The sequence below is a fragment of the Sinocyclocheilus rhinocerous genome, unplaced genomic scaffold (genome assembly GCF_001515625.1).
Source record: "Sinocyclocheilus rhinocerous isolate Xijiao unplaced genomic scaffold, SAMN03320098_v1.1 scaffold168, whole genome shotgun sequence".
Lineage (NCBI taxonomy): Eukaryota > Metazoa > Chordata > Actinopteri > Cypriniformes > Cyprinidae > Sinocyclocheilus > Sinocyclocheilus rhinocerous.
In genome coordinates, this window is record NW_015635532.1 from 244,462 (window position 1) to 258,574 (window position 14,113).

General features: G+C 39.6%; 1 protein-coding gene across 1 annotated transcript; it reads right to left on the reverse strand.

Annotated features, from left to right (window-relative positions):
* Window positions 1-850: 850 nt before the first annotated feature.
* LOC107747110 (protocadherin gamma-A4-like) lies at window positions 851-12,084 on the reverse strand. Its single transcript, XM_016561536.1, has 3 exons — window positions 11,986-12,084; window positions 1,118-1,781; window positions 851-864 (listed from the first exon to the last, which is right to left on the reverse strand). Exons 1-3 carry the CDS (start codon window positions 12,082-12,084, stop codon window positions 851-853), a joined length of 777 nt encoding a protein of 258 aa, XP_016417022.1.
* Between the last annotated feature and the right edge of the window lie 2,029 nt (window positions 12,085-14,113).

The following is a 14,113-nucleotide window of genomic DNA, read 5'->3' on the forward strand; positions in this document are numbered from 1 at the left end:
GATGAACTACAGAAATGATCAAATAGTTTTTTTTCTACACTACGAGACACGATTTCGAATTATTCCACGTTGTAAAAATAATTAAAATACAGCGGCACTAAGAGTCCAGTCTGATGAACTACAGAAATGATCAAATAGTTTTTTTTCTACACTACGAGACACGATTTCGAATTATTCCACGTTGTAAAAATAATTAAAATACAGCCGTTGCGATTGTCATTCAACATACAATTATCTAAAAATGAGTTATGATTGCAGGATTTCCTTTAAACAAATGATAAAAGTAACAAACAAACAAACAAACAAATAAATAAATACATAAATAAATAAATAAATAAATAAAGTGAATAAAGTGAATTAAATGAGATACTGAATTAGCACAAACTTAGATGTGCCCTTAACGGAATAGTAGAGAGAAACATGAAATATATAACTATGAACGAATGCGATACTTTTAAATTCTAAACATATTGAGGAACATATTGGAAAGACGCAGAAGTTCTAAGATATGCTGTAACGGACAGAGGTAAGGGGGAAAAATAGGCCGAAGAATCAACCTTTCAGCACCACGGTCAGTTACTAAGATTGCATTTGAGTTCTGCTGGTGTTCACAAGCATATTTGAAAGTTCCTCAAAACAGTCTTAAAAACGCATTGTGGATTTAAAAACTATGAAATACGGATATAGCAGAAAAACCACTTAACAGAGTAGAAAGATTATTTCAGGCATTTCTGAAGACCGAAAATGGTCTAAAAGTAGCTACGCGAGATTCTCCAGATTATTTAACAACTGATAAAATATTTGTACAATCATATAACTATTGTACATACACCTCACACACAATCTTGCATCAAAGCACTAAAGCTAAAACCAACGTAACAAAATAAATACAGAAGCAGAAAACCCACATCAGATCCGTAACATTGACACAAGAAAATAAATAATAGGGAAATACTTCAAACTACAGCAAGGATGCCATCATGAAAACAACAGCCTGATTATGTGAGTAGCAACTTGCTTGTTATTTGTATGTAAAACTGGAAACACTTAAGATGCATGTATGAACGGTTTGAATGCTTTTGCAGTACAAAAAAATGTTGTAAACTGCTACACAAACTGGGAATAAAAATTCTCACCTGATCATCAAATTCTTTATTGATCAGTTTTCCTCTTTGCGCATGCGTGAGTGTCTGTGTTCCGCTGCTGCCCAGACTAATGATGCTCTCACTGCAAGGTCTGCCGTATTTCAGATCACTCTTTCTGGAGTCAGTGGTTCTGCAAACCTCATAATTGTACACGTGCTGTAAAGTTCCTGTGCCCCCTACGTCTGCGTAAAGAGGCGGATAATACGGAATAACTGGAAGATTCGCTCCAGATTTGTAAAACATCCGCTCGCGTCTCCATCTGTAGCATTTGACTGACAGTATGGCGATGATAGACACGATAAAGAGAAACGAAACTACAGCCAAGGCCAAGACCAGATAGAAAGTCAGGTTGTCGTTGTAGTCCTTGTCGTGCGGAAAGTCAGTGAACTCCGAGAGCACTTCAGGGAAGCTGTCCGCCACCGCCACGTTAACATTGACTGTAGCTGATCGAGAGGGCTGCCCGTTGTCCTCCACTACAACAGTGAGTCTTTGTTTCACAGCATCTTTATCTGTCACTTGGCGTACAGTTCTTATTTCTCCATTCTGTAAGCCCACTTCAAACAGCGCCCTGTCTGTGGCTTTCTGCAGTTTATATGAGAGCCAGGCATTCTGTCCAGAGTCCACATCAACAGCCACCACTTTAGTGTCTCTTTAAATCTAAACCCAAATCCTGCGCTATGTTCCCGACTAAAGAGCCTTTCGCCATTTCCTCAGGAATGGAGTAACTGACCTGCCCGAGAGCCGAACTGAGAGAGAGAAACCAAATAAACAGCAGTACTTGCCGCGCCATTGTTCTGTCCGACATTTTGCATTAGACCACGGAAGGAAGATTCAAGCAGAAAAAAAAAAAATCAATCCAAAAAGCTGGAGGAAATCATGTATAAATCCAAAGTGACGAGAGCTAACAAAAAAGTCTGTAAGTCAATGAAAAGGATACTAAATACAGTATCTTCGTGATTTGTCTTCTCTCTTCATTTCAGACTGTGCTCTCAGCTTCTGTCTCTCTCTAATAATATGGAGATGATGGGGGTGGAATTGCAGCAGATCTGCTCTTTAAACTCACATATTGACCAACAGCGGCACTAAGAGTTCAGTCTGATGAACTACAGAAAATGTAAAATGAATAAACCTTTATCTGTGTCAGACACGTCTAATAAAAGCAGTGTACTGAACAAAGTAGTATAACACTAGCAAATGTCCATTATAATACAAACATCTAAGAGATAAAATTATTGTATGAGTTTGTGTAAATGAGATTTAAAGAAAAAAACTAAAACAAATACATTTCTCGTTCCCTCAGTGTTTTGATCAAGCCCTATCCGCGTGTCCATTGATCAGAGAGACGGAGAAATATTTTAAATGCAATTAAACACACACCAAGTATCTGAAAACGAATTAAAGTTTGTGTCGTTTAACTGTGATCAGAAGGATAGACAGACAAACTTCAGAAAAAAAAACTAACTAAAAAACATGGTCTCCTCTAAAAAGATGCATCAGAATACATGAGGAAAATGACCGCTTCTCTGCATTTCAGGACCATGGTCAGCGAAGCTGAAGTTTCTCACTAAATGACAAAGACAAGTATAACAAGTCGTGCAGAAAAAAAGTTAGTCAAATAAAAATTGAAAATGCCACCGCATGTTAAATCGTTAGTCTATATATCAGTGACAGTGTTCCATATTCCCTCGGACTTAAAATTAATAAAATAAACTAATAAAAAAACGAATATATATTAAAATAAATATATAAATAAACGTCTACTTGAAGCATAACATTTTTTATTTTTTTTATTTTTGGCTGTACAAAAAAGAGATACTAATAAAAATAGAGAATAATAATTTGAGTAATAGAAATGCAGAAAATAGACAACTATAAAAACTGGCCAAACCATAATATAAGATCAAAATACACCATTATTTACTTGTCAACTTCTTAAAATTACATAAACGATTTATTTCAGAAAACTAATCAGCGATACTGTCAACAGCTAAAGCAAAAATGATTAATTATGAGAAACAACGTCTTAAAATATAAATTAGCTGTAAATATATTTCTCACCTGATCGTCACAATCGTCAAAGTTCAGTCTTCCTCTTTGCGCATGCGTGAGTGTCTGTGTTCCGCTGCTGCCCAGACTAATGATGCTCTCACTGCAAGGTCTGCCGTATTTCAGATCACTCTTTCTGGAGTCAGTGGTTCTGCAAACCTCGTAATTGTACACGTGCTGTAAAGTTCCTGTGCCCCCTACGTCTGCATAAAGAGGCGGATAATATGGAATAACTGGAAGATTCGCTCCAGATTTGTAAAACATCCGCTCGCGTCTCCATCTGTAGCATTTGACTGACAGTATGGCAATGATAGACACGATAAAGAGAAACGAAACTACAGCCAAGGCCAAGACCAGATAGAAAGTCAGGTTGTGGTTGTTCACGTTGCTGCTGTGAGGAGGAGAGCCTCCGTCCTGCGCTTTTACGCGGAACTGGAAATCTTTGATCTGCTCGTAATCGAAAGATCGCACTGCATGTATGACTCCACTGTCAGCACTAACGGACACTAACGAGGAGACGGGCACTCCTTTAACCGACGAGTCCTCCAGCATGTAAGACACACGGGCATTCTGGTTAAAATCTGCGTCTCTGGCTCTGACTGTGAAAATGGAAAGACCAGGTGTGTTGTTTTCTTGAACAGAGGCCTCATATGAGCTCTTGTGAAAGACAGGCGCGTTATCATTCACATCTGATATCTTTAAGGAGAGAATGACGCTGCTGGAGAGAGAGGGCACGCCCTCATCCGCGCACGTCACACTGATGTTATACTCAGACTCGCGCTCTCGGTCTAAATCACCATCTGTGACTAAACTGTAGAACCCATCGGGCGAAGATTGAATGACGAATGGAACATTTTCATTTAAGTGACAATTAACTTTGCCGCTTTCATTTGAGTCTAGGTCTTGAATATTTAATATCGCTAAAACATTGCCAGTTTTTGAATCCTCTGATATCTGGCTTGATTTTGAGATAATATTAATAGTGGGACTATTATCGTTTGTGTCAATAACGTCAACAATTATTTTACAGGAATCAGTATGACCGCCTTCATCTCGTGCCTGAACATCAATTTGATAATACTTACTTATTTCATAATCTATGCCCCCAATAAGCTTTACAACACCAGATTCAGGATATATTTCAAAAATATCTGCCGCTTTGTCCGCAGTACTTGAAATGGAGAACGATATTCTACCATTTGAACCCTGGTCAGCATCAGAAGCACTAACTGTAGTTAAAACTGTGCCTTTTGGCGAATTTTCAGCTATGTTAGTTTTGTATACGGATTGTGAACACACAGGGGCGTTATCATTAGCATCTAAAACTGTAATATGTATCTTCATTGTACCAGACATTTGGGGATCGCCTCCGTCGAATGCTGTTAAAAGTAAAGATATATGATCTTTTTTCTCTCGATCTAAGTGCGTTTGGAGAACCATTTCGACGGCTTTATTTCCATCGGGGAGATTCTGAAATTTTAAAACAAAATTATCTGTCGGCTCTAAAGAATAACTCTGCAGACCATTTCGACCGACGTCATGATCTATAGCCCTCTCCAAAATAAATCTGGCACCTGATGAAGACAATTCATTAATTTCAAATCTCATCTCAGCCTTACTAAACATTGGTGCATTGTCATTTATATCTGTGACCTCAACTGTAACGCGATACAACTGCATTGGATTTTCGAGAATAATCTGAAAATGTAGGGCGCAAGGCGTTGTCTGTCCGCATAGCGCCTCTCGGTCTATTCTCTCTTTGATAAGGATGACTCCTCTTTCTTTATTCAGCTCGATGTATTCAACGTTGTCTCCTGTATAAATACGCGCTTTACCCGATTTCAGTCTCTTTAAATCTAAACCTAAATCCTGTGCTATGTTCCCGACTAAAGAGCCTTTCGCCATTTCCTCAGGAATGGAGTAACTGACCTGCCCGAGAGCCGAACTGAGAGAGAGAAACCAAATAAACAGCAGTACTTGCCGCGCCATTGTTCTGTCCGACAGTTTTTCAGAAGACCACGGAAGAGAAGATTAAGGCAGAAAACAAATTAATCCAAAAAGCTGGAGGTAATCATGAAAAAATCCAAAGTGAAAAGTGGTGATAAAAAGTCTGTAAATCCTAAAAATTATAATAAATACATTATCTATGGGATGTGCCTTCTTTCTCCTTCTCAGACTGTGCTCTCAGTTTATGTCTCACTCTAATAATATGGAGATGATGGGGGTGGAACTGCAGCAGATCTGCTCTCTACACTGACATATTGACCAACAGCGGCACTGTGAGTTCAGTCTGATGAACTACAGAAATGAATACACGTATACTTGTTATTCTTATTATTTGAGACATCTACCGTTCAAAAGGCGACAAATTAAACATAAAATATAAACATTTCAGAAGTCAAAAAGATACATCATATAAAAATATATTAAATATATACACTATAAATATATTACATAATATACATTTGGATTGCAATGAATGTCTCCTAGAAAAGCAATTGGTTAGTCTTTAAATTGTCATGTATGCCTAATAAAAAAAACAGCATTTTTTTTTATTATAGAGGAAAAATAAAAACATTCACGAATAAAAATTACAAAATAACGTGTTTAAAACGTAAGCAATATGAGAAAACTATACTTCTCCAAGGGAGAAAAACGGACAGTCACAAAGAGGGACTAAAATATCCCACTGACAGTATTTCAGCACCATGGTCAGTGAATCAAGACACATTTTCTACACGATGGTTTCAAACAATTAATATATTACATATGTATCATATGATAACTATCTAAATAACAAACGACAAAATGAGATGTAGTTTCAATTTGTTGAGAATTACCTTGGTACAAAAAAAAAGTGTTTACAGAAAAACACAAAAGCAACGGTTGACTTAACAAATAGATTTCATACATGTACACACACACACACACGAAAAAAAGAAGAAGAAAAAACTCTAATATATAACAAAATATACAGTAAATCTCACCTGATCATCGAAATCTTGATTGTTTTTTTCTCTTTGAGCATGCGTAAGTGTATGTGTCCCGCTGCTGTCCAGACTAATGATGCTCTCACTGCAAGGTCTGGCGCATTTCTGATCACTCTTCAGAGGAGGGTTTCCTCCATCCTGCGCTTTTACAACGAAACTAAGCTGTTTAATTTGCTCATAATCAAATGAACGAACTGCGTGTATTATGCCATTCTCGGAGTTTATGGACACGTAAGAGGAAATCGGCACACCAACAATTTGAGTATCTTCTAAAAAATACGACAATATGGAGTTTTGATTCCAGTCTAAATCTCTCGCAGTTACACTATATATGGACAGCCCTGGTTCGTTATTTTCAAGAATGTGTGTTGAATAGCTATTTCGATCGAAAACTGGCGCATTATCATTGATGTCAGAAACTTTGAGGCGTAGTGTTGTTGAGCTGGAGAGTGCAGGTGAACCTGAATCGGTCGCAATCACTGTTATATTATATTCTGACTGAGTTTCACGGTCAAGAAAGGCATCTGTGATCAAATTATAATAGTTCGAGAGGGACGATTTGATATTGAACGGGAGGTTTTTATCAATAGAACACATAACCTGTCCATTTCTTCCTGAGTCTGCGTCTTTTACATGAATTATTGCAATAGTAGTACTTGGAGGCGAATCTTCTGATATAGGGCTCGAGAGAGACATCACGTTTATCGCAGGTGCATTATCATTAATGTCAGTTACATCAATTATAAGTTTACTTGTGCTTGTCAGACCGCCTTGGTCTTTAGCCTTAACTCTTATTTCAAACCGCTTATCTTTCTCAAAATCAACATCACCTATAACAGTTATCTGACCTGTATTCCCGTCAATGTTAAAAATGTCTTTAAATTGTTCTTTTATATCAGAAAACGAATAAAGTAATTGTCCGTTTGTACCACTATCTGCATCCGTCGCATTTACAGTGATTAGAGGAGTACCTTTTTCAGAATTTTCCATCACAGATGCCCTATAGACTGTCTGGTTAAAAACAGGTGCGTTGTCATTCGCATCTAAAACAGTAACATCTATATTAACAGAGCCAGACCTCTGCGGGCTTCCGCCATCTACAGCGATCAGCTTCAGGGATAGATGAGGATGCTCCTCCCGGTCTAACGCTTTATCAAGAACCATCTCAACGTATTTACTGCCGTCTGGGTTTGAGTTTTGTTTAAGAACAAAATAATCATTTCGTGAGAGAATATAATTTTGCAAAGAATTCAGTTCTACGTCAGAGTCATACGCCCTTTCTAAAGCAAAACCCGAACCAAGAGCTGCCGATTCACTAATTTCAAAACTGATTTTATTATTTTCAAACACCGGAGAATTATCATTAACATCGGTGATTTCGACAGTAACCTGGTGCAGCTCCATTGGGTTCTCTAGAATAATCTCGAAGCTGAAGCTGCATGGCGTGGTGTCGCCGCAAAGCTGTTCTCGGTCTATTCTCTCACTCACGACCAGAATCCCTTTGTCTGTTCTAAGCTCTGCGTACCGAGTGCTTTCTCCCGTCACGATACGCGCTCGACCCGTTCGAAGCCTTTTCAAATCCAGCCCCAGATCTTGTGCTACATTACCAATAAGCGAGCCTTTACTCATTTCTTCAGGGATGGAGTAGCGAATTTGAGAGATGGCAAAAGGAATGTAGCACGAGATGAAAAACAATACTTGCCACTGCGGTTGGAAGAAAACACGCCATCGAGCGCATCCATTTCGATAAAAATCCTTAACAGCCATACTGATTTGCAAGCAAGTTCACCATTAATATTCCAATATGATAGAGCAATATTCCAAGGCAGGATTACAAAAACGTTTTGTATTCGTTTGGAAGAAAAATAGACAGAGAAAGTCACCCTCTCACCAACCCTTAAAGAATGAAACAGGGGAGTGAGCTGCGTCAAAGCGCGCACTGATGGGGTGGGTCCATGGTTTACTGTGAGACAAGCCTGCTGCACTTAAAGTATTTCATTGACCAACAGCGGCCCTTAGAGTTCAAAATAAGCATTAACAGAACGCAAACATTTCAACAGACAAAAGAAAAAAAGAATACTAAGAAAAATTCATGTAAATCGACAGCAGCGCTGTCCACTTAGGAAGTGCTGAAATATATACAAACTCCGCACAGACATGTAGCGATAAATGAGTAAAATGTGACACAGGTCCTTGTAACCTGAAAAACAAGTTGGAATGAATTCATGCAACGTTTCAAAGTTTATCACATTACCATATTATATTAACTGAGTACACAACAACAACAATAATAATAATATCTCACCTCTACTGGCGAATCTAATTCATCCAGCATGTTTTTCTCGCTGGGAGGGCGCTGCACTGTCAGTGTAGAATTAGGATCCACTATCAACACGTTCTGACTTGCAGGTCTGACAAACGTACAGTCACTGCTTCTGGAATCGGTCGTTCTGTAAACCTCATAATTATAGGCGTGCTGCAGAGTTCCTGTGCCAACAGTGTCCGCGTAACGCGGTGGATAATACGGAATAACTGGAAGATTGGACTTGTAAAACAGGCGAGATTGCCTCCATCTGTAGATTTTAACAGATATTATGACGACCAAACATGTTATGAAAAGAAATGAGACTGCGGCCAAGGCTAAGACCAGATAGAAAGTCAGGTTGTCGTTGTAGTCCTTGTCGTGCGAAAAGTCAGTGAACTCCGAGAGCACTTCAGGGAAGCTGTCCGCCACCGCAACATTAACATTGACTGTGGCTGATCGAGAGGGCTGTCCGTTGTCCTCCACTACAACAGTGAGTCTTTGTTTCACAGCATCTTTATCTGTCACTTGGCGTACAGTTCTTATTTCTCCATTCTGTAAGCCCACCTCAAAAAGCGCCCTGTCTGTGGCTTTCTGCAGTTTATATGAGAGCCAGGCATTCTGTCCAGAGTCCACATCAACAGCCACCACTTTAGTCACCAGATAACCCACATCTGCCGAACGAGGCACTATTTCAGCCACCACAGAAGCGCCCGATTGGACCGGATACAGAACCTGAGGCGCGTTGTCGTTCTGATCTTGGATGAAAATGTTCACGGTTACGTTGCTACAAAGCGGGAGAGAGCCGCCATCCTGCGCTATAATTGTTACTTTAATGTTTTTGATCTGTTCATAATCAAAAGCTCGCACTGCGTGTACAACTCCGCTTTCTGCGTTAACGGAAACATACGTTCCTACAGGAGAGCCGCCAAAGTCATTTTCTTCCAGAATGTAAGATATACGCGCATTCTGATTTTCGTCCGGGTCACGAGCTCGGATTGAAAGAATAGAAACACCAGGTGAATTATTCTCTAACAAGTATGAATTATAAATACTCTGCTGAAAAACTGGGGGATTATCATTAACATCAGTTACTTTTAAATTAAATGTTTTTCTGCTTGTTAGTGGCGGCTTTCCGGAATCAGTGGCGATGACAGTTATGTTATACTCTGACAACTTCTCACGATCTAAAATAGCATTTATGACTAAAGAATAATAATTTCTTAAAGTCGATTTTATTGTAAAATCTTCAGATCCTTCGATAAAACAATTGACTTTGCCATTATCATCATTGTCTGAGTCCTTAACATTTATTATTGCAATTGTGGTATCAGGTGGAGCATTTTCAGATACTGTGTTCGAGAAAGACATTGTATTAATGACAGGTGCATTGTCGTTTACATCAATGACCTCTAGTGCAATTTTACTCGAATCAGTTAATCCACCCTGATCCCTAGCCTCAACTGTAAGTTCAAATTTAATATCTTTTTCATGATCAATTTCTCCAATAACAGAAACAATGCCAGTGTCGCTGTCAATGTTGAATAACTGCGCAGCGGTTCCTTTTTGTTTGTAGAAATTGTACGTTATTCGCCCATAAGAACTGGCGTCTGCATCTGTGGCGTTCACGGTAGTAATGTAAGTGCCCTTCGGTGCATTTTCCATCACAGATGCCCTATAGACTGTCTGGTTAAACACAGGTGCGTTGTCATTCGCATCTAAAACTGTAACCTCTATATTAACAGAGCCAGACCCCTGCGGGTTTCCGCCATCTACAGCGATCAGCTTTAGAGATAGATGAGGATGCTCCTCCCGGTCTAAGGCTTTCTGTAAAACCATTTCCGCGTATTTACTGCCGTCTGGATTTGAGTGTTGCTTTAAAACAAAATGATTATTTGTCGATAAAATGTAATTCTGCAGTGAGTTCACGCCTACGTCGTGATCATCTGCGCTTTCCAATAAAAAGCGTGAACCAAGCGTTGCAGACTCGCTAATTTCGAATTTTAATTCTTTGTTCTGAAAGGACGGCGCGTGATCATTTTCATCCAATATTTCAACAGTAACTGGGTGCAGCTCCATTGGGTTCTCTAGAATGATCTCAAAGCTAAAGCTGCATGGTGTGACGTCGCCGCAGAGCTGTTCTCGGTCTATTCTCTCACTCACGACCAGAATCCCTTTGTCTGTTTTAAGCTCAGCGTACTGAGTGCTTTCTCCGGTCACGATACGCGCTCGACCCGTTCGAAGCCTTTTCAAATCGAGCCCCAGATCTTGTGCTACATTACCTATGAGTGAGCCTTTCTTCATCTCCTCCAGAATCGAATATCGTATCTGTCCTCTTGCAGTGTAAATATAAAAAGAAAAAAACATCGATAACAGCCCCATAATTTTCCATCGCCAAGACCGATGACCCCACTGAACCATAATAATCACAAGGTTAACAAATTGTAAATCCTATACGTTAAAAAGTTGAGATGTAATCCAAGATGTTGTGAGGAAATAATGCAATGAAAAATGTATTGCAAACCTTAGTGCCTTTTGCAGGCAACCCTGAATAAAAATGTCGAGGCAGCCTTGCCCTCATCTGCCACAATGTAAGAAATTGGGGAGGGGTGAAGACTGCTGAATGACGAAGCACACCATAATATGTTTTACTGATCAACAGCGGCCCTTGCTGTTCAAAGTGAGCCAAAGCAAGGGACGAAATCTGTGATGTTTACCTATTTCCAATTTAATGATATCCTTTGTACTATAATATATATATATAATGCAAATGACATTGATATGTAGGATAAGACTTATTGAATCGAGGCTATCCTTTTCAGCACCATGGACAGCGACAACGCATATGCCGTTTAAATGTCACTTTTAGCTATAACATTGCAGCCTACTAGTGTACAATATCCTTTGAAAGCTATGTTTAGAAAAAAAATCACATTGTGGAGACTCACCAGTGTGCTGCCCGTTTCAGTCCAATCGATGCTACGTTTCTCCTTTGGAATTGTTTCGGTTCCACTCGTGTCAACACTCATCAGACTTTGACTGATGGGTCCGAAGTACTTAACATCACTTTTCCTGGAGTCTGTGGTTCTGTAAATTTCATAATTATGCACGTTTTGCAGAGTTCCTGTGCCAACAGTGTCTGCGTAACGAGGCGGATAGTACGGAATAACCGGGAGATTTGATTGATAATACAAACGAGATTGCCTCCACCTGTAGATTTTAACAGATATTATGACGACTAAACACGTTATAAAAAGAAATGAGACTGCAGCCAAGCAGTTGCAACCGACACGTTAACATTGACTGTAGCTGATCGAGAGGTCTGCCCGTTGTCCTCCACTACAACAGTGAGTCTTTGTTTCACAGCATCTTTATCTGTCACTTGGCGTACAGTTCTTATTTCTCCATTCTGTAAGCCCACTTCAAACAGCGCCCTGTCTGTGGCTTTCTGCAGTTTATATGAGAGCCAGGCATTCTGTCCAGAGTCCACATCAACAGCCACCACTTTAGTCACCAGATAACCCACATCTGCCGAACGAGGCACTATTTCAGCCACCACATACTGACTGGACCGGATACAGAATCTGAGGCGCGTTGTCATTCTGGTCTTGAACGTTAATGATAACTGTTGCATTTGAACCAAGAGGTGGAGACCCTCCATCTTGCGCTCTCACATGTATTTTAAACTCTTTCATCTGTTCATAATCAAGTGATCGCACCGCGTGGATAATTCCATAGTCTATAGAGAAGTACGTTGAGACAGGAGAACCATTTACATCTGTATCTATCAGATAATAGGCGATACGCGCGTTTTGTCCTGCGTCAGGGTCTGTTGTTTTAAGAGTCAGCAGAGAAACGCCGGGTGAGTTATTCTCTAATATATACGTTTTATATTCACGCTGACTAAAGGCTGGAGCATTGTCGTTAATATCAGTAATATCTAAATAAATAGTTATTTTACTGAATACTGAGGGGCTGCCCTCATCTGACGCGCAACTAACGTTAAATTAAAACTGGAAACTTTTTCTCGGTCTAGTGGTGCATTGGTGACCAAAGTGTAGTACTTACGCGGTGATGGTTTAACTGTAAAGGGAGAATTTTGTTCTAAACTTAAGCGGACCTGTCCATTTTTACCAGAGTCTAAATCCTGGACGCTTATTAAAGCTACAACTGTGCCGGGTGGAGAATCCGCTTGTATTTTTACCCGAAAAAGATGTCATTGTTATAACCGGGCTGTTGTCATTAACATCTACAACATCTATGACCAATTTACTGGCACCTGCGAAACCACCTGGGTCTTTTGCTTGAAGGTTAATTTCATAATGTTGAATTGATTCAAAATCTAGATTTCCTATTATAATCATTTCACCTGTATTTGCATTGATTTCAAAGAGGTGCGCTGCATCCTCTCTAATATAAGTAAAGGAATATGTTACATTGCCATTGTTTCCTTCATCTGCACCAGATGCACTTACTTTAGTTATCAACGTGCCTCTTACCGCGTTCTCAGCTATACTTGCTTTATACATCAATTCCGTAAAAACTGGTACATTATCATTAGCATCAAGCACAGTAAGGTGTATTTTAACGGTTCCAGAGCGCGGCGGGTCTCCACCATCAATAACCGTTAATATAAGTGAATGGTCGCTCTGTTTTTCTCTGTCCAGCACCAACTGCAACACGATCTCTGCATATTTACTGCCGTCTGAGTGACTGTGTTGCTTTAAAGAAAAAATGTCAGTAGGTTTCAGACTGTAGATTTGAAGAGAATTCAAACCAACGTCGGGATCAGTGGCTGTGTCTAACAAGAAATGTTTTTCTATAGGTGTGGACTCGCTTATCTCGAGAATTATTTCTTTCTTGGAAAAAACGGGTGCATGATCATTGATGTCTTGGATCTCGATGGTATTCGAGAAAATTCCAGAGGGTTTTCAAGCAAAATCTCAAGACAGAAACTTCATGGAGATTTTTGTCACAGAGCTGCTCTCTGTCTATTCCCTCTTTTACCACCAAATGTCCTTTGTTACGGTTCAGCTCCACATATTGTCTATCATCATCAACAACTAGACACGCACGGCCAGAAACCAACCTTTTTACCAGGGACGTGCACAGACATTTTGAGTGGAAAAAATGGCACCTCATATTTATTTAAATTTTTTTCTAAACAAAACGTTAAATATATTAGGGGTATGACAAAAAATATATCTCCATTTTATCTGGGATTTTATCGATAATAATTAGACGGTATTTTGCGGAGTGTGTTATTGTGCTGATATCTTAAGGACTACCGTGGACAGCTGACTCCTAAAGTTTTTGATATGTTACCAAGCAAATTAAATCAGTATTGACAAAATTAAAATGCAATGCAGAGAAAACACAGAAGCTGCATTAGAAGGGACATCTAGATGCATTTACACACTGTTTAATGCAGGACATGAATGTATTTAACCTGCAGTTACAAATACGAGGCACAGGTAGCTTAGTATGTTGTTCATCACCACTCACCTCCACACCGAGACAAATACAACTGGAAAAGGAGGGAGGGCTTCACTTCTGCGGCTCTCTGCCTGTCTGTGATGTGCATGTGCCGATCAATGTGTGCTACACTGCTGTGCTGCGCCTGCGCGGAG